The sequence below is a fragment of the Phytophthora ramorum genome (genome assembly GCF_020800215.1).
Source record: "Phytophthora ramorum isolate Pr-102 chromosome Unknown Phyram_PR-102_s0002, whole genome shotgun sequence".
NCBI lineage: Eukaryota > Oomycota > Peronosporomycetes > Peronosporales > Peronosporaceae > Phytophthora > Phytophthora ramorum.
In genome coordinates, this window is record NW_027150648.1 from 337177 (window position 1) to 354326 (window position 17150).

The following is a 17150-nucleotide window of genomic DNA, read 5'->3' on the forward strand; positions in this document are numbered from 1 at the left end:
AGAGTATCCCAGCAACCTCAGTCAAATAGACAGTTGCTGACAATCAGAGCGCGTGTTCTAGATAGTGCCAGCATCGTTGCCTTCGTCATCGTCCTCTGATCCGTCCTCCTCATCGTCTACTGCATCTTTATCATCCTCGTCCTCTTCGTCTTCACTTTCCGTGTCAGCCTCAGCCATCACCGCCAGCGATGGTCTGGTGGCCAAACTATGCGCGGAAGGCGAAGCGTTCGGGGTCGAGCGTCTTGCTTGCCCGCCTCCAGCTTCAATCAGCGCTACGAGAACGGACTGAGCACTGCCAGTACTGGTTGCACTACCACGCGGGACGCTCAGCTTGCCAATCTCTGGCGGGACCAACGAAAGAGAGCTTGCCTTCCTGCGAGCAGGACTAATCGCGCGGTGCAGTCCGTTCAAAACTTCGTTCATACTCGCGTTTTCCGTCAACGCTACAGCGTTTTCCACTGACGGTACCTGCACCGTACCGAGAATGGCTGCCAAGGCTGAGCCTGAAGGTTCTCGTGGGCCTAGTACAATCTTGGACGCTTCCCGTGTCGAGAACATGTTGCTACGACGGCCATCATGGCCACGGTTTAGCCGAAGAGCCTCCGGCGGCAAGTCATTCATGCGGGAACTGTGCTTGACCTTGAGCGTGACAGCCACTTGCGTCATTTTCCGCTGCAACATTTCCAAAAGCTCTGGAGACGGAGTCTCAGTCCAATAGAGTGAGTGGGTACTTGAACCTCCGCTCTTTCCATTGCTGTTGCCACCACCGCTGCTACTGCTGGCGTTGGCCTCGGAAAGCTCAGACCCTCCGTCGATATGTAACGCGTCAAGGCATCGTAGCATGATGCCGCGCAGTTTAGCGTGCTCCCGGTTGCGCTGCTCGCGTAGCTCGTTGTATGACCGTATATTTGAGAGCGCGGTCTGGATACGCGTCTGCATGCCACGCTCCGTCTTCTCGCTTGCCTGCATGATGCCTCGCACGTTGGCTCGGTTGGACTTCTTCTCCGTGTTCACCGCGGACAGCTCCTTCTCCAACGTTGCGACCTCGTCTGCTAGTGTGAGATTTGCCTTATACTTCGAGAGCAGTTGCTCCTCCGTAGCTGTGAACTGCTGCTCGAAGGTCGTCAAGTCCTCAAAGCCTAGCGAGTTTTGCAAGACGCGGAAGGCCGTCTACAGAGCAGTACACAGCAGTGAATGCGTCAGTTAGGCAGACAACTCAGCACAAAACATAGGACGAAACAATTCGTACGCAGTGGTCCAACAGGGACTTCGGGAAATCAGCTTTGCTTCCGCGTTGTTCGTAGTGACCCCTTGAGGGCTTCTCACCATTACCCTGTGAGGGCGTCGTTGCTGTCGCCGCACCAGGGTTAAGCGCCACCAACGATCTGCTCAAGCTACCCGTGTCTGTAAGTCCAACCGTAGCATCTCGACGCGCCGAGTTGCGTTCCTGGACCGCACCCATGAGCTTGGACACATCGACAATCACCGCGTCTTCAGGGGGGAGATTCAGTCGCTGGGTCTCTAGTTCCACCTCAGCACGCTGTTCAAGCTCGCTCAGCTCCTCGGACAGTTGGTTGCGGACGGTCTTCGACGCGTGTATCTTTTCCTCGTAGTTTTGGTTGGCCTGTGCTACATCCTCGATGTCTTCCTGGAGCTTCTGGCGTACCTTGCGCAGAGATAGCAACTCCCGACGGACACGATCGACATCCATCTTCACTTCTTGCTGCTGGGTGACGAGTTTCATGTACTCCTCCTCAGCTTTTGATAGCCGATGTTGCATGATGGACGAGCAGTGCGCCACAGCCACATCGTTTTCACGCACGGCATTCACGCCGCGGACCTTTCGTCGCAAGCGGCCGATCTCGGTATCCAGATACGCTTTGGTACTCTCTAACTCTGCGAGCTGCTCCTTCATTAGTCGAATCTGTGTCATGAACGCTGCGTCGCTCTCGAGTAAGTGTTCTACCGTACCTTTGACGGTTGATTGGGCAGCTCCTCCAGACGCTGCAGTCACTGACCGTTTAGGGAACACCCCCCTCGTTTTGAGCTCATCCAGAGCAGGAGCCACACTTACTGGCACAGCGCTGCGACCTCGCTGGTGGGCCTCTGCCGATACGTGAGACGAAGATGTTTCTGGTACGGGTCTGTGTTTGAAAGCTCCAGCAGCTCCAGACGACTCCAACAGCTTCGTCGAGCCGAAAAGTGCCAAGCGGTTAGCAGCCGATGACTTTAAGACAGGCTTGCAAGACGTGGCCAGCACTGTGTTCGAGCTAAAGTTTCGACTCAGCCCTTTCAACGTCGCAGCATTTGTCCTCTTCGCGGCACCAATTCCATTATCACCAACTTCATCGGCATCCGTAAAATCACCCACAGTACTCAATCGAGACGCGCTGGCGCTGCCTCTTCGCAGTGATTGATCAAATGAAGACGTGCATCCTTGTAGAATCCCTCGCGAGGCAGAATGTTGTCTCCATGGCATCGTTTGCGACTCAGGAAGCTGTAGTGGGCCTGATCCGGATCGAGGGGGCAACCTTTTCCTTCGGTGGATTGGCTTTTCGGCGATATGTACCACGTACTGGTTCGGATTGTCCGGCTGTGTCTCCACTCGTTCAATGACTCCAGTTTGCTGCATCAGCTCGAGCGAGTGGCGATTTCCAAGCAAAAACTCGCGACGTTTCCCCAAATTGGTGTCCAGCAGCGCGTTGTACTCGGGAATGCTGTCCGTCGGTAAGAACCGTGTCGAAAACAGGCGCGCAGGCGCAGCTCGTTGTTGTTGATTGTCCATCGTGAATATTGAGGAGAATATCGTACACCAAAGCTTCACCTTATGCAACCATGCCCCCAAAGCCTCACCGCGAGGAAGAAACCGGAAGCAGCAAGTGAACGTACCACCCACTGATCACAGACACAGCGAGGACACGGAGCAACGCGCTTGGGTGAAGCTATTTTTGCAGGTGAGCCTGCAGCAACGCCATTACCTAGCATCGTCACACACACAAACCAGAAATACACGATAAGTGTGCTCGAAATACCCTCTATTTCGCCATCCAGCGGTGTCAGCAGCTAAGCGCCAGCCACGCAGGACTTACGTGTATAGCACATTGAGCGATCCCGACGCGCCATCTTCATGCGTTGATTCGCCACTCGGCTGGAAGAACAGTGGGCGGTCCAGCGCGCCAAGTACAGACAAGGAGGACGCAGCCAAAGGCAGAAAGCTGCGCACCACATCAACCGAAGTAGAAGACACGTCCCGCAGACTCACGAACACGCGCACACGACGCTTACAGAGCTCACCCTGCACAGCACCCAACCGAAAATGAGGTCATAACTGTACTATCAATCTCCCAGCCCGCCAAGCATCAAACCTACATGAGTTAGTAGAGCTGCCGGCACTCCAGCAACAAACTGCGGCACCTCCAGCGGTCGCACTGGAGTCGTGAGTTTCAACTCCTCCGTCACACTGGACGACGCGAGCATCCTGAGTTTCGGTCCGGACTCCCCGTCAGCGAACTGGTCCGCGTAGATCGTGCACAGCTGCGAGTCCAGACACACGATCTCCTCTGCGTCCACGTGCTCTCTCAGCTTGTTGAGCCAGGCCCACGTCGCCGAAACCGGCACTTCTGGCCCCACCAGCACCGCCAACGTGTTTCCAGGCTCCGAGACCTTCACTCCGGTCTTGGACAGGATCACCGCCGACTTCAACTCCGCCTGCAGGGAGCAGGACGGCTTCACTCACACATAAAAAAACAAAAAACTCTAAATTTAGTCGTCGGGTCTAAAAGATCTGGAAAGGGCCGTACAATGGTCTGGTCAGTGGTCACCAGAGTTCCCACTGGGGTCCAAGTCGCTGCCAGCTGCTGCACAAATTGCTGAGCGGGTGCCGACACGGCCACCACCAGCGTCTTCACTTGAACAACTTCAGACCCCACCAGTTCCCGCACTTTGCGGCTCCACTGGAAGCACGCACAAAAATAAGCACATTTCGTTACCAAAAGCAACATGAAAGTGAAACAAAAGGGTCAGGTTTACCCGGAAGATAGCCTTGCTGGGGGCCACGTCGGGCATCTCCAGGGACGAGACGTCGCATGCACGCGAGCTACAGAGATATGGGGAGGGGATCAGTCTCTTCCGGGGGGCTGTAGAGCGCTGCAGACGCCAGTAGAGACGCACCTGAACTCGCCTTCCTCGGCGAAGCGAAGTGCGAGCGCCATGATACAAAATTTGGTAATATAATTTATTATACCTGTTGTATTTTATGGGGGAAAAAACGCGAGTGGTCCCCGCGAACAGAATAAACTCTTCTCCCTGACTGGACCAACCCATCAATCAAACCGCATATGCAACTTGTCAGGGTCGATCACTACGGGTAAAGGAAGCAAACTCGCTGCGCCGAGACCCAATGAATTCTAGTGCGAACACTCGCTTGGTTGAGTCAAGGTGTTCCGGAGCCAGTGCGAGTCCCGAAGGTCTCCGCGTGGTAGTCGTTGAACGTGAACTCGCTGTAGTTGCCCGTACCATCCAAAACAAACTCACCGTTGATGGATAGTCCATTTGTTGTGGATCATTTCACTGGCCCAGTCTTGACAGGGATACCCTCGTCCTTAAACTTGTGGAGCCATTTCAGGTTCTTATTCCTCGTAGTACAACTATCATGCGGATAGGTAAAATATGAGCAAGTGCTTGTCGCTGCTTTCTGTTTTTACATGGTAGAGCATGGTAGAAAGATCACACGGTACGTACAGAAGACAGTAAGACTCCGGCTTGAAGTACTGAAAGGCGTACAGTTTACAGTGTAAGCTCTCACTCCGACCACGTGTCGTTGATTTGCATAACGTTTTAGTGATGACACCCGAGCCATACGGCCAAACGAGAGCCGTCCGAGATCTGTCGGAGCATGTCGGGTCAAACCTTCCATTCCAAAATCGGCCTCGCTCAAGTCACCCGACCCAGAAAAGCTCACGCAACATGCAGGACTGTCCGCTTTACCCGCCGAATTACCGGTGTATGAGTGACAACGTGATTTCCGATGTGGTAGTGCGGCACGCCGTCCGTAGGGGCAGCGGCCCAATCCTCATGAAGACAAACTACTCACCCCCAAGACCCAGACAGCCGAACACCCAACGTACCCAGCAATGTGCATCTCATCCTGTTGTACACAAGACGACACGGCATGAACCAGCTTCAGAAAATGACCAAGGCGTCAACAAGTTGAGTCCCGCTGAAGCAACGCTCATGCTCAATCGCGAACGCCGCAGACTGGTCCAACAACGATACCGAAGCAAATGGAAGACTTATGCTACTGGCTTGGAGGTCTCTGTCGTTCAACTGCGAGAAGATGTTCAGGGGCTAGAGCGGACGCTGCAGTGTATGAGACCCCCGAACAACATGACCGAGTCGGCTGCGTGGAATGCGGTGGTGGAGTACTTTCGCCTCTTTCGTGACGGCTTCAAGCCTTCCGTCCCCGTGTCAGAGCTTTGTCGTAACCGAGCAGCGCTGTGTGTGGACCAAGCACACACGCAGGCGCAGTTCTTTCAAGCCACACTGGCACCAGATGTGCTTTCGAACGCCGGGTATGGGCTGGAAACGGCGCTTGAAGATTGGCGGCAGGTTTCGATGCATCACGAAGACCTGACAATCGAACTTGTACAAATGCGGCGTGGAGCTGACAACTCGGTGGTTGCCTTCATGGACGGAGTTACTACAATCACTGCTGGCATGCTACAAAATGCGCTCCCCGCTTTCGGAGGGGAAACCAATTGGGAGTCGATATCTGCAAGACTTATTGGTCAGCAGATTCTGGTCCCCGCCACAGTGCACTTTCAGTGGGATAACACCACACGCCGTATTACCAGTCTTTGCTACGTGTCAGACATGCTGACCCCGCTGCTGAAGTTGTTGGGCAACTTGGAGGACGCTAGCCGTGTCCTCGGCACCGCACTCGATATCCAGTACTGGAGTAAGAAAATCAGCCGACAATGAGTGACTAGCAACTAGGACGGCACAGCAAACGCCAACACAATGTTTCGCTTTCCACCCATGTATCCTGCGTCGGGCAGCTTGCGGGTATTTTCGAGGTGCTAGGTTCGTTAGCAACCAGGGTGATTCTACGATCAATGCTATTCACTCTTCTACATTTGAATGTACGCCACTTCATAGTAGCAAGCAGCGCCTTTTGTCCGTGGCCCCGAGACCTGCCAGAAAAAGCTTGATTGCTGAGCCGACCCATTTCGCGCCCCCAAGCAACCACGCCGAGCATTCCAGTCAGCAAACGCATCGGGTTGCGACTTCGATGCCGCTCGAGATAGCATCAAATTTCTTAACTAAAACCAAGTTCCAGGCTCAAGCGCACCGGGTGAATCAGAGGTCGGAGGGGGGGCCACGTAGTAGTACAATTTCACAACACTAAACAAGTCCGTAATTGGCGACTAATTTGCACAACGTGTCTGTGAATGTAGTTGAAAGAGGTTTTCAATCATTGATAGATGACAGATTTGGTCTTTCAGATGATTTTTTCTTCACCAATTTCTGATTGACAGTCTCAGCCTTTTGCTCCGACACCACCGTGCATTTAGTGTTCTGCGTTGATAGCGGCAATCGTACAATGGAGAAAAAGCAGCCCTGGAGTCCTTTCGACGTGCTTGGGCCCAACGGCAACATCTACCACTGTGGCGTCGAGATGATACAGGAGGAGTCGGTCATTCGACTGGTAAACCAGACCACAGGCGACAAATGGTGAGGTTTCGCAGTGGAATTCTTGCTTGCTTTCCAGGATCGTGCTTACTTCCTCGTTTTGCAGGAAATGTCACGTGACTTCCTCAAACGTTAACTCTTTTCGATCGAAGAAGTGCACGGAGCTTCGTCTTCGTGGGCTGCGGCAAGTCGTAGTTGCAATTTTGCAGGTAAGATACAGTAGTGCTCAAAGTGACAGCTGCGACGCTTACTTGCCTCTGGGGTGTATTGTGGTGAACAGGAGGCGTTGAAGGGAAACATCGGTCCTAGGGTCAGCAGTTACGCGGCCAACGAAGACTGGTACACGCTGTGCTTGAAGCAGAAGTACTCGAAGTACTTCATGAAGCTGAAGCTCGAGTGCCAGATTGACGGCATGAAAGGCAGCTGGTCGTTCCCAATGAACCCAGACGACCCAGGAGCGATTCAAAAGCGAGATAGAAGACTGGTTAAGTACATTCGCGAGTCGGCCACACTCCCAGAAGAAGCCCCAGCCGACTTAACGGCCCAGAAGCGCATGAGATTGACACGTCAGCCTGTGTTGAGGACCTCAAAGTCAGGGAGTCAACCGGTGACCAAGGCGTCAACTACGCAGAAATCTGTCGGCATGCTCCAAGGGATGAACCGTCAACAGCGCCGTCTGACGAACGTGCAAACCACTTAGAGCTTCATCTACTGCCGCCTCGAATACAAAGCATACACTATTACGCTATCTTCTTCTTGCTGGGTATCGATGAGGACACATAGTGTCCACCTCACTTCAACAACCCTCCCATTGGCTATATCTCCCCTAATTCCAACCAATCCCGTATCTTCCCACTCTCTCATTGGTCGAAAACCCCACACCAACCAAACCGCCAGCAGCTCCTTGTGCTCCACCCACTCTATCAATTGTCCAGCTTGTCAACATGGTGGTTAAGGCGTCCGAGATCGCGCCGGCCGCGTACGCCGCGGGCAGCACCAGCAACGTGCAGAAAGAGGACGACCTGGCGTACGACCTGGGCAACCTGGCGGCCTTCGACTCGCACCCGTTCGCGTACCAGGGCGAGAAGGAGCTGGCGCTTCATGCCCGTGAGAATGTTCAGCTGCTGATCAACCACATCTTTGAGCTGCCGCGCGTCATGTCGGACATGGGTCCGTTGGCGCAGCTGCCGGCGCCCGAGTCGGTCCTCCCGCGTGAGAAACCGCTGCCCAAGCCCAAGGTGGAGACGCGGTGGGAGAAGTTCGCCAAGGAGAAGGGCATCGACAAGCGTAAGAAGAGCCGCAAGGTCTTTGACGAGAGCACGGGCGAGTGGGGCCACACGTGGGGATACCAACGCGCCGGAGATGACATGAAGGACTGGGCCATGGAGGTCAAGGCCGGAGACACGGAGGACCCGTGGACCAAGCGCAAGCAGGAGAAGCGCGGTCGCGTGGACAAGAACCTGCGCGCGCAGGCCAAGAACCTCCAGCAGGGACGCGGCAGGCAGTTGGCTGGTATCGCCGGCCGCACGCCCACGGGGATCCCCGTCGAGTTGATGCAGACGGAGGACGTCAAGGCCAAGCAGCGCGGCAAGGAAGGCACGACCAAGACGCTCGAGAAGGTGCAGTTCGCCACGGCGTCCATGGGCAAATTCGACAAGATGCGCGAGGGCGAGTCGGAGCGTAAGATCAAGGGCAAGCGCAACCACTTCCTGCCCACGACCGGCGCCGAGACGACTGAGAAGGAGCGCAGCATGAACGCTCTCAAGCGCGTGCTGGGGCGCGAAGAGAACGCGGGAAAGAACAAGGGCAAGTCGGTCGACGACGACGACGACGCGGAAGGTGGCGGCAAACGCAAGAAGAAGGGCAAGAAGCTCAAAAACTTCACCAAGGGCGCCACCAAGAAGCAGCGGACCAGGTAGATCTGGCACCAGCCAGAGTGGATGACAGGTGGGAGCAGTACACGACTGCCTTACTGTTCATAGAAAAGATAATATATGCTGCATGTCGAGCCAACCTACGAGTGTCTGCCTTGCTAACAGCAACGAAAACTTAACAGAGACGCAGGCTGCTGCACTGCTGCATCCGAGCTATAGGCCTGATGTCCACTCCTCACCTCTTGAAATTGATATAGTATTTATATTTATTTTAAAGGGGAGGTTTGTGCTCTTATCCTTACATACTAAACACAAGTGAAACGTGCTTAAATGATTAGTGTATTCGCTTTTTTTCTCGCACTTTTGAAGAACGCTCACATTGAACCCTCGAGTGCGAAGCGCCACCTCCCTCTGCGCGTGTATCTGCTCTCCCAGCGCTCCGTGGACCCCGCGCGCACCTTCATCGTGTAGCGCGTCGCGTGATCTTCCCTCTCGGTCCCTTTTCCCGTCGCTCTGCCCGCTGTGGGGAGGAGCCTCCGGTCGTCCACCCTGGCGACGACTCTCGACCCCAGCGCCTTGTGGGACGTTCTGGGCCAAGCCGCGTGGGACGTAGGCGGCGGACTGATCGGCCGCATGGCGCAGTTCGCGCATGGCATCTCGGCACTGGACGTGGCGCCGTCCGCGGCACTTAGTGCCCCCGTGTGGTTGCTGGGCACGCGCTACGACGACGTGGCGGCCGCCGACTTTGACGCGTACAAGCGCAGCTTCGAGGCCATTCTGTGGTTCACGTACAGACGCGACTTCCCGTCCATGACGCCCTACGAACACACAAGCGACGCTGGCTGGGGCTGCATGCTGCGCTCGGCGCAGATGCTACTGGGCCAGGCGCTGCAGCGGCGGCTCCTGGGGCGCGACTGGCGCATACCCACGGTCCTATTTGACACGGAGATGGACGCCCGACTGCCTGATACATACGTGCAATTGCTGAAATGGTTCGCGGACTCGCCCGACGTCGAGTGCCGCTACTCGATCCATCACATGGTCAAGCTCGGTATGCAGTACGACAAGCTGCCGGGCGAGTGGTACGGCCCCACGACGGCGTGTCAAGTGCTCAGGGACTTGGTGAACCTTCATAGACGGGAGTTTGGAGGCGAATTGGCCATGTACGTGCCTCAGGAAGGAGTCGTGTATGGAGATGATGTGTCGAGACTCTGCGTCTCGCATATTGACGAGGAAGTGAAGGACAAGGTGGAGACGCAGACGGCAGCACCAGAGTTCTTTGACCCGCTGCTGCACCCACCCACTGCCAAGGACAGCAGCGACTGGAGCACGGCGCTGCTCATCCTCATCCCGCTGAGACTGGGACTGGACCAAGTGAACGAACGCTACGTGCCAGCGCTGGAGAAAACCTTCGCGTTCCCGCAGAGTGTGGGGATCATTGGCGGCAAGAAGGGACACTCAGTGTACTTTGTTGGCACGCAGCAAGATCAGCTGCACCTCCTGGACCCGCACGACGTGCATCCTGCTCCGGAACTTAACGCCGCCTTCCCCACTGCGGTACGAATTGGACAAGCGGTGTTTTGTGTGTGAAACTAACGTGTGTTGTGCCCTGGTATTGACATTTGACAGACACATCTCCGAACGGTGCACTCGTCTCGCCCGTTGGTGATGAACGTGACTGGCATCGATCCGTCGCTAGCTCTGGGCTTCTTGTGCGAAAATCGCGCCGACTACGAAGACTTCGAGCGGCGTGTACGCGTTCTTCACGATGAAGTAAAGGCCGACGGTGGCATGTGTCCGTTTTCGGTGGCAGCGCACCGACCGGATTACGCTGCAAGCGGAGGCGACCTGCTCATGGCTGACTGCCTCTCGGGGGACGACATGAACGAGGAGGAGATTGCAAGTGCCTCCGGGGGTGCAGCTGGTACTGGGGGAGACGACGAGGATGACTACGTACTGCTTTGAAATGGGTCCATTTCATTGTTGACGTCCTCCTGTATTATAGACGGCTTCATATCGAACAAGCGAAGAATCGGATGGATAATGTCTTTTCAACAACGATAGTTCTCTTCCAAATAATGGTCAATAAGGCTTTCGCAGTAAAATTACTCGGCAAGACTATCACCATTGGGCCTTCATCTCTTCTACCGACTCTGGCGTCTTCAGGAACGTAACAAGCTCCAGCGCAAGAAGAAAGGCAAGGAGCTCAAAAACTCCAAGTAGGTTGCACTAGATGACAGGTGGGAGCAGCACTGGAGGGCCTCACTGTTCATAGAAAAGATAATATATGCTGCATGTCGAGCCAACCTACGAGTGTCTGTCTTTTGCCTCCGTCTACTGTACTAGCATCACGTCTTACAGCAGTGAAAACTTGAACAACCCCGAGAGCATTTGCAGACTCCCATCTAGCCACAGCAGCCTCCACCCACTGCACGAAACACCACACAACAAAAGACGTCAGCTCACTTGTCAGCACACCATTAACACCTTCAACGCACTGGGCATGTTGATTGTCCCGCGGTGATTCACTCCGCCCATTCGACGCGGGCCCCCACGCCCGTCGCCGCCACCCAAGCCGCGGTTCGACGAAGTCGATCCCTGGCCGATGTTGCTGTTCGGGCGAGTTGCCGTCGACGGGTCCTGTCGGTTGTCAACGGTTAGCCAAGAGTCCTCATGGCAACACACAGTAAAAGACAGCGCCTCTCACCGAGAAAATCGATGTCACGCTGGTGATGCATGTTATACAAGAGGTCAGCTGAGCGTATGAGGGATTATTTCCGCTGCGGTTGCGGCACGTACAAGAGCCCGACGAAGTTGATAACGCCCCAGAACGCGTCCGTCACGATGGAGATCCTCCAGGGCGAGCGCTTGGCCACCACGTCGCCTCCAGTCACGTACGTCATGTCGTCAAACAGCGATCAATTCTGGTACTGGAGCCGTCGTTTCAGAGCAACCGTTCTGTACGTAATCATGTATAATTCGTATTCTCTATCTAAACGTTGTGTGACGATAGCCAATAAGACCATCATTCTGACAGTCTCGGGCTTTGTGTGGCTCAAACGCAAAACAGGTTTCCGACACGATGGCGATGGCGATGGGCATGGCGCGCGTCTTTGGATGCAGCGCGGCGACGGCGCGCATTGGCGCCAAGAGCGAGGGCGTGTACAGCCAGACGTGTCGTTGGGCCTCCAAGAAGGCCGGCGGTTCTACCAAGAACGGCCGCGACTCGGAGTCCAAGCGCCTCGGCGTCAAGAAGTTCGGAGGGTGAGTGTCAAAAATGCGGAAGCGTCAAAAATGCGCAACTTTTCACCTAACTGTGATCATTTTCGACAGAGAGAGCGTGTTGGCCGGCAACATTATCATCCGCCAGCGCGGTACCAAATATCACCCGGGCACGGGTGTGGGCCTCGGCAAGGACCACACGATCTTCGCCACGCGCGACGGCTTCGTGCGCTTCTGGTACAACACGCCCAAGAAGCGCCAGGAGGTGTCGGTCAAGAACACGCGCGAGGTGCAGCGCGCGGTGGCCCAGAGCTGCGCTTAGAGGACAGAGAAGAGATTCAGGTGCAGACGGAGGTCGAGATGTTAACAGTGCTGGGGTTTCTTCGCTTGTATACAGCAGAGTTTGGTTCAAAGTTGAGGGCTGGCAGGTAGTATTGATGCAGCAGGTGGAGCTCTAGTGGTTTCTGGCATGCAAGTGCTACGGCCATTGTAGTCCCTCGTCTTGGAGCTCTATTTGTTGCTCGATGACGATCGGTTGCTCTTCTTGTGAAGAGCTTGGTGCTGGTGCTGGTGGCGTGTAGTCAATGTCGTGCGGACGTCGGGGGTCGTTGTCGTAGTTCTGCGTGCTGGAGACCAGTCGGACTGAGAGTTGATCGTGCACGCAGGAGCTTGTAGCGCTGTGGACCCAGCGGAGAGCGAGGCAGAGCAGCAGACACAGTCTAAGCCAGGGTTGTCCGACGGGCATGGTAGACGGCTGGTGTTTGCGGTGATTTTGAGCGCAACCGCTGGCGAGTATGAAACCCCCATGCGCACACTGGCCAAGAATCACGACGCAGTCACTTGGCAACGACGATTCCTGGCCATTTCCAAGCTGGAGACTACCGCTAAGATGAGTCCTCTACAATCTGTATGCCATCAGCATGGTCGCCCTTCAACAACGTGCATTGGTTCAAGCAGTGCCTGTACAGACTCTACAGACTCAACAGACTCACAACGACGCGCTGAGTTTCCATTAGATTTCGCGACGATCACCCCGCTTCACGAGCCGCAATCGACGGTCCTGCCATCAATGCGATGGATAGGCCTACTGACCCTTCCTGCGGCGTGCGGCTGGCATCGATCCACACATCTCGTTGCTGTGACTTCACTTCGCACATCCTGTTGTGACTCACAACTTGTGAGGCTCTCGTTGGCATGAGCTTATCCATCGTTTCACTCGCGCCGCAGGGTCAAGAGCCTTTGCAAAGGGAACTGCTAAAGCAATTCCTCGTCATCATTCTGCTGCCTGTCCCCCCTGCGCTCACCCGAGACGATCTCGAGATACAGTTGAAGGCGAGTCAGAGACGTCTCGGTTGCATTCAATCGCTCGGATAGCCTCTTAAGCCTTTCGCAGCCTGTGCTAACGAGCAAGTGATGACCCCAGTCGCGACGAGCCTCACCTGAGACTGAGGCTTGCCATTCTCACTTTCCTCCGTCAAGCACCATCCACAACTGAGTGTTCCACCAAGCAACAGCAATGCAAGTCCTCCGCTTCTTCGTCCTCGCTGCTCTCGCCGCCGTGGCGCTCGACACGGTCGCAAGTTCCCCTCAAGCGGACTCCAACACTGCCGAAGAGGTCTCGCACGACGCGCTTGACGTTATCCTCGGAGCCTCCAGCACGGCTGGCTCCGTTATCGCCGGCGCGACCGATCCGGCGTCGGGCTCCAACAGCGCACCAAACGCTGCTGCGCTGGGTGTCCTCACGACCGCCATGGTGGTAGCCACCGCCGTCCTCATGTAGACACTGCAACCAAGAACCAATAGCTCGCCGGTGGCAGCTCTAGTGTAGAGCGCTATCCAGCTTATAACGTTGCACATTCAGGCCTCAACCTCCGAGGCCTCATCGACGAACGACCCGTAGTAATAAACGTTTTGCGCTGTCTTGCTCCGACCACCCTGCATGCTATGCGTGTTGCCTTGTTGCACAGCTAATGCCGCTATGGCGACCGGTGAGATCTCATGACGGTGAGCCGAGCCTCTCGTGCGCCAATTTGGCCAGAAGCCTGGTCGAGTCGGTGGGGAAAGCCGACGTTGTCGGGATCGCAAGCTCATTTGGCCCCCCGGCTCGAGGTACATGTACGTCGTGGATCGATTTGGAGCCATCGCCTCGGGAACGTGCGCTCGGCTCTTCCTCGAGACATGCCTGAGACTCTCGCCACGACACCACACTGGGCATGTGGTGTTGTCGTGAAGCCAGTGATAAAGCCCCGGAAGTGTCCAGCCCCGCAGCGAAGTTCACCGTGAACGGCCGCGTTCACTTCAACATCACGATATCTTTTCGCCCGATGCCGCCGCACCAGTGCGGCGGGTCTTCCAGGAAGCGCCGCCTCGGTAACGGCTGCGCCACAGCTTGCTCAGCCTCCGCCCCTTGAGCTCAGTCTCACTTTCGCCCTCCAGAGCCCAAGTCTCCAGCATCCCAACTCCACACCTCTCGCCATGAAGGTCCTGCAGTTCTTCGTCCTCGCCGCCGTCGCCGTCGCCGCCGTCAACGGCCAGACCACGGCCACGGCCGGATCCAGCGCCGCTGCCACTACGTCGGCCGTCTCCTCGACGGCTGCGTCGGGTGCTGATGCGACCGCCGCTGCTACTTCGGCAATGGCCTCGACGGCTGCCTCAGGCGCTGACGCCAACGCGACGGCCACCAGTGGAACGGGATCCGCTGACGTGGGCTCGGGCTCCTCCACCACCTCGTCCTCAGGAAGCACGAACGACGCGGTCGCGGGCTCGTCGGCCTCCGGCTCCAGCGGCGCTTCGCACGTCGCAGGCGCAATGGGCGCCGTCACGGCGGCCGTGCTCGCGGTGGGCACCTTCTTCCTGTAAGCGATCGCCTCGACGCGTAATATCCCGAGTTCCCGCTAACAGTTCGACGTGCATATGTAGATAGCAGCCTTAACCACCATTAATTAAGCTCTGCCTCCACTTCCTTCTTCGTCCTAGGATATCTATTTTCACTGGTCGATTCCTGCCTTTCATCCCTCATGCACCCCGTCGCCTGGATTTGCAGGCAGTCAATGTCCTACGATGGAGGCGAGATGACCCACCGCCGATGGGTTAACCGATTGGCACCGGACTCGCCGTGACTTCGGCTGGCGTGTGGCCGGCTGGGGCAGCAGAGTCAGTCTCTCTGGCCTGATACGTCGGTGGTCCATGCTAATAGCAGCTTGCTATGCAGAGGCGGCAACCACCAAGTGCATGGTACATGTAGGATAGTGCCAACGTAGTGAGGAGGAGGCAATGCCATTGGCATGGCACCACGCACACAACACCACAGCACTTCGACAGAAAGGCAACTTCAACGACCCTACGAATTAGCGCAAAACGTCGAAGATTAGTCCTCTCGCCCAATCACATCGCGCCAAAGCCTAATTCAACCCTGCGAAAAGCGAACCCTGCGTGAAAAGCTTGTCCAACGACACCTGGAAAAACAGTCGGCTCGCACGCCATGCGTACGGCGCCATGGTCTCTCCACGTCACCACGATAGCGAGCGCTGCTCGGTTCGCTTTGTTCATTCTCACTTTCACCTCCAAGTGCCCAAGTCCCCTCCCAATCTCCACCAAAACCATGAAGTTCTTCCAGGTCCTCGTCATCGCCGCCCTCGCCGTCGCCGCCGTGAACGGCCAGGCCAGCACTGCCGCCTCCACCGCCGGATCTGCCGCCGTGACGTCGGCTGTGGCCTCGACGGCCGCATCGGGCGCTGACGCCGCCACTACCGCCGCCTCGGGCGCTGCCACGACCGCCGCTTCGGGCGCCGTGGACTCGACGGTGGGCGCCACGAGCACCACGGGATCAGCCGGCACGGTGGGCTCCAGCACGACCGAGTCGTCGGGCTCCTCGGGCGTCACGTCCTCGTCGTCGACCACCGACGCCAGCAGCACCACGTCGGGCTCCACGGCCGCCAGCGCCAGTGCCTCGGGCTCGAGCGGCGCTTCCACCGTCGCCGGCGCCATGGGCGTGGCCACTGCCGCCGTCGTCGCCGCTGCCTCGTACTTCCTGTAAACTGTCTGACGAGCTACCTGCAGTGCGAGCTCTACCGAGGATCCTGGCTCCATTTAGTTGCAGCACTGTAAAGCGCAAGCAATAGACGTATATTTGCTGTTTTCATGACTTTTGGGTTGGTGCAGTGAAGAGGGAAGTTTAAAATTTCGTCACGATGGGAAACTTTGGTGCGGAAGTATCTTCGACATCGCTTGCACGGCTGCAGATCATTTCGCCGCTCGAATCGGGCGGCTCGCTGCATTTTGATCTGCTCGCATCATGTCGAGGCTATCGCCGTTGCGGTGGACGGCCAGCGCTCTTCAACCTGTTCAAGACGCGACCTCCGATGGTGGTAGAGGCGACCTCCGTCTCGAGTCTTGCAGGTGTTCGTAGAGCTTCCAGCCAGAAGGCATTTCCCACGTGTTGCTCACAGACGGAGGTGGATTTGTACCGGCAGTCCTGTCCACGTGTCTCTAGTTCCGAGAGAGTATCATGTGATTGAAGATCTGCTCCGCCGCCACAAGATGGCGCACTCGTATGGTACACAGAGAGAGGCTTGGTTTCCGTACATGTACTCCAGCGCCACCTCTCCCTTTGCGTCGGTCGCTCCTTAGCTTGTCATTCCCAATTTCACTCTCCAGTGCTCAAGTTCCAACCGACTCCACCTACCTAACACCCACCATGAAGTTCTTCCAGGTCCTCGTTATCGCCGCCCTTGCCGTCGCAGCCGTGAACGGCCAGTCTGCTGCCAACACTGTCCCCACGGCTGCTGTCGTCACCCCCGCTGCCGGTTCGACTGCCACTGGCTCGGTTGCGACTATCACCGCTGCCTCTGGAGCTGGTGCCACCGCCACTGTTGGTGTCGGAAGCGCTGCGGTTGCCACGACCGTCGGGTCTTCGAGCGCTGCTGGATCGGTGGATGCTGGTACGACCACTTCTTCTACGTCCGGATCGTCCACGACGACGGCTTCGTCGTCCACAACGGACTCGAGCAGCTCGACGGCGGCTTCGGCTTCTGCCAGCGCTTCGGGCTCGAGCGGAGCCTCGCAGGTCACTGGGGCTATGGGCGTCGCTGCGGCCGCCGTTGTTGCAGTCGGCTCCTACTTCCTGTAAGCCGTGGACGTAGCTGATGCTTTCAAAGACCACAAGCTGTCTGTTGATTCCGACCTCGCTGTATTGAATACAAACAACTTTTATCAAACGATTCTTGGCACTTTGCGTACGTGTGATCTCATAAGAAGTCAAGGCTCTAAACTTTGAAGTCTAGCTTTAGCTTTCTGTCATTGATAGATGACAGATTTGGTCTTTCAGATGATTTTTTCTTCACCAATTTCTGATTGACAGTCTCA

General features: G+C 56.3%; 10 protein-coding genes across 10 annotated transcripts; 6 read left to right on the forward strand and 4 right to left on the reverse strand.

Annotated features, from left to right (window-relative positions):
* Positions 1–57: 57 nt before the first annotated feature.
* On the reverse strand, positions 58–1933 carry KRP23_1641 (uncharacterized protein; the record flags this gene model as incomplete). The annotated part of the gene is made up of 2 exons (XM_067886301.1): positions 58–1170; positions 1250–1933. 2 exons carry the CDS (start codon positions 1931–1933, stop codon positions 58–60), a joined length of 1797 nt encoding a protein of 598 aa, XP_067748974.1.
* Positions 1934–3085: 1152 nt separating this feature from the next.
* KRP23_1642 (uncharacterized protein) lies at positions 3086–4211 on the reverse strand (the record flags this gene model as incomplete). The annotated part of the gene is made up of 5 exons (XM_067886302.1): positions 3086–3295; positions 3370–3726; positions 3801–3953; positions 4030–4096; positions 4171–4211. The coding sequence occupies 5 exons, from the start codon at positions 4209–4211 to the stop codon at positions 3086–3088; spliced, it is 828 nt and encodes a 275-aa protein (XP_067748975.1).
* Positions 4212–6601: 2390 nt separating this feature from the next.
* KRP23_1643 (uncharacterized protein) lies at positions 6602–7390 on the forward strand (the record flags this gene model as incomplete). Its single annotated transcript, XM_067886303.1, has 3 exons — positions 6602–6732; positions 6797–6899; positions 6971–7390. 3 exons carry the CDS (start codon positions 6602–6604, stop codon positions 7388–7390), a joined length of 654 nt encoding a protein of 217 aa, XP_067748976.1.
* A 244-nt stretch (positions 7391–7634) lies between these two features.
* KRP23_1644 (Ribosome biogenesis regulatory protein-like protein) lies at positions 7635–8609 on the forward strand (the record flags this gene model as incomplete). The annotated part of the gene is made up of 1 exon (XM_067886304.1): positions 7635–8609. The coding sequence occupies one exon, from the start codon at positions 7635–7637 to the stop codon at positions 8607–8609; it is 975 nt and encodes a 324-aa protein (XP_067748977.1).
* Positions 8610–9197: 588 nt separating this feature from the next.
* On the forward strand, positions 9198–10529 carry KRP23_1645 (Cysteine protease ATG4B; the record flags this gene model as incomplete). The annotated part of the gene is made up of 2 exons (XM_067886305.1): positions 9198–10121; positions 10194–10529. 2 exons carry the CDS (start codon positions 9198–9200, stop codon positions 10527–10529), a joined length of 1260 nt encoding a protein of 419 aa, XP_067748978.1.
* A 440-nt stretch (positions 10530–10969) lies between these two features.
* Positions 10970–11467, reverse strand: KRP23_1646 (Selenoprotein K; the record flags this gene model as incomplete). Its single annotated transcript, XM_067886306.1, has 4 exons — positions 10970–10992; positions 11063–11204; positions 11272–11290; positions 11364–11467. The coding sequence occupies 4 exons, from the start codon at positions 11465–11467 to the stop codon at positions 10970–10972; spliced, it is 288 nt and encodes a 95-aa protein (XP_067748979.1).
* A 179-nt stretch (positions 11468–11646) lies between these two features.
* KRP23_1647 (50S ribosomal protein L27) lies at positions 11647–12108 on the forward strand (the record flags this gene model as incomplete). Its single annotated transcript, XM_067886307.1, has 2 exons — positions 11647–11828; positions 11898–12108. The coding sequence occupies 2 exons, from the start codon at positions 11647–11649 to the stop codon at positions 12106–12108; spliced, it is 393 nt and encodes a 130-aa protein (XP_067748980.1).
* A 1194-nt stretch (positions 12109–13302) lies between these two features.
* Positions 13303–13566, forward strand: KRP23_1648 (uncharacterized protein; the record flags this gene model as incomplete). Its single annotated transcript, XM_067886308.1, has 1 exon — positions 13303–13566. One exon carries the CDS (start codon positions 13303–13305, stop codon positions 13564–13566), a length of 264 nt encoding a protein of 87 aa, XP_067748981.1.
* Positions 13567–14261: 695 nt separating this feature from the next.
* KRP23_1649 (uncharacterized protein) lies at positions 14262–14645 on the forward strand (the record flags this gene model as incomplete). The annotated part of the gene is made up of 1 exon (XM_067886309.1): positions 14262–14645. One exon carries the CDS (start codon positions 14262–14264, stop codon positions 14643–14645), a length of 384 nt encoding a protein of 127 aa, XP_067748982.1.
* A 525-nt stretch (positions 14646–15170) lies between these two features.
* KRP23_1650 (uncharacterized protein) lies at positions 15171–15875 on the reverse strand (the record flags this gene model as incomplete). The annotated part of the gene is made up of 1 exon (XM_067886310.1): positions 15171–15875. One exon carries the CDS (start codon positions 15873–15875, stop codon positions 15171–15173), a length of 705 nt encoding a protein of 234 aa, XP_067748983.1.
* Positions 15876–17150: the final 1275 nt, after the last annotated feature.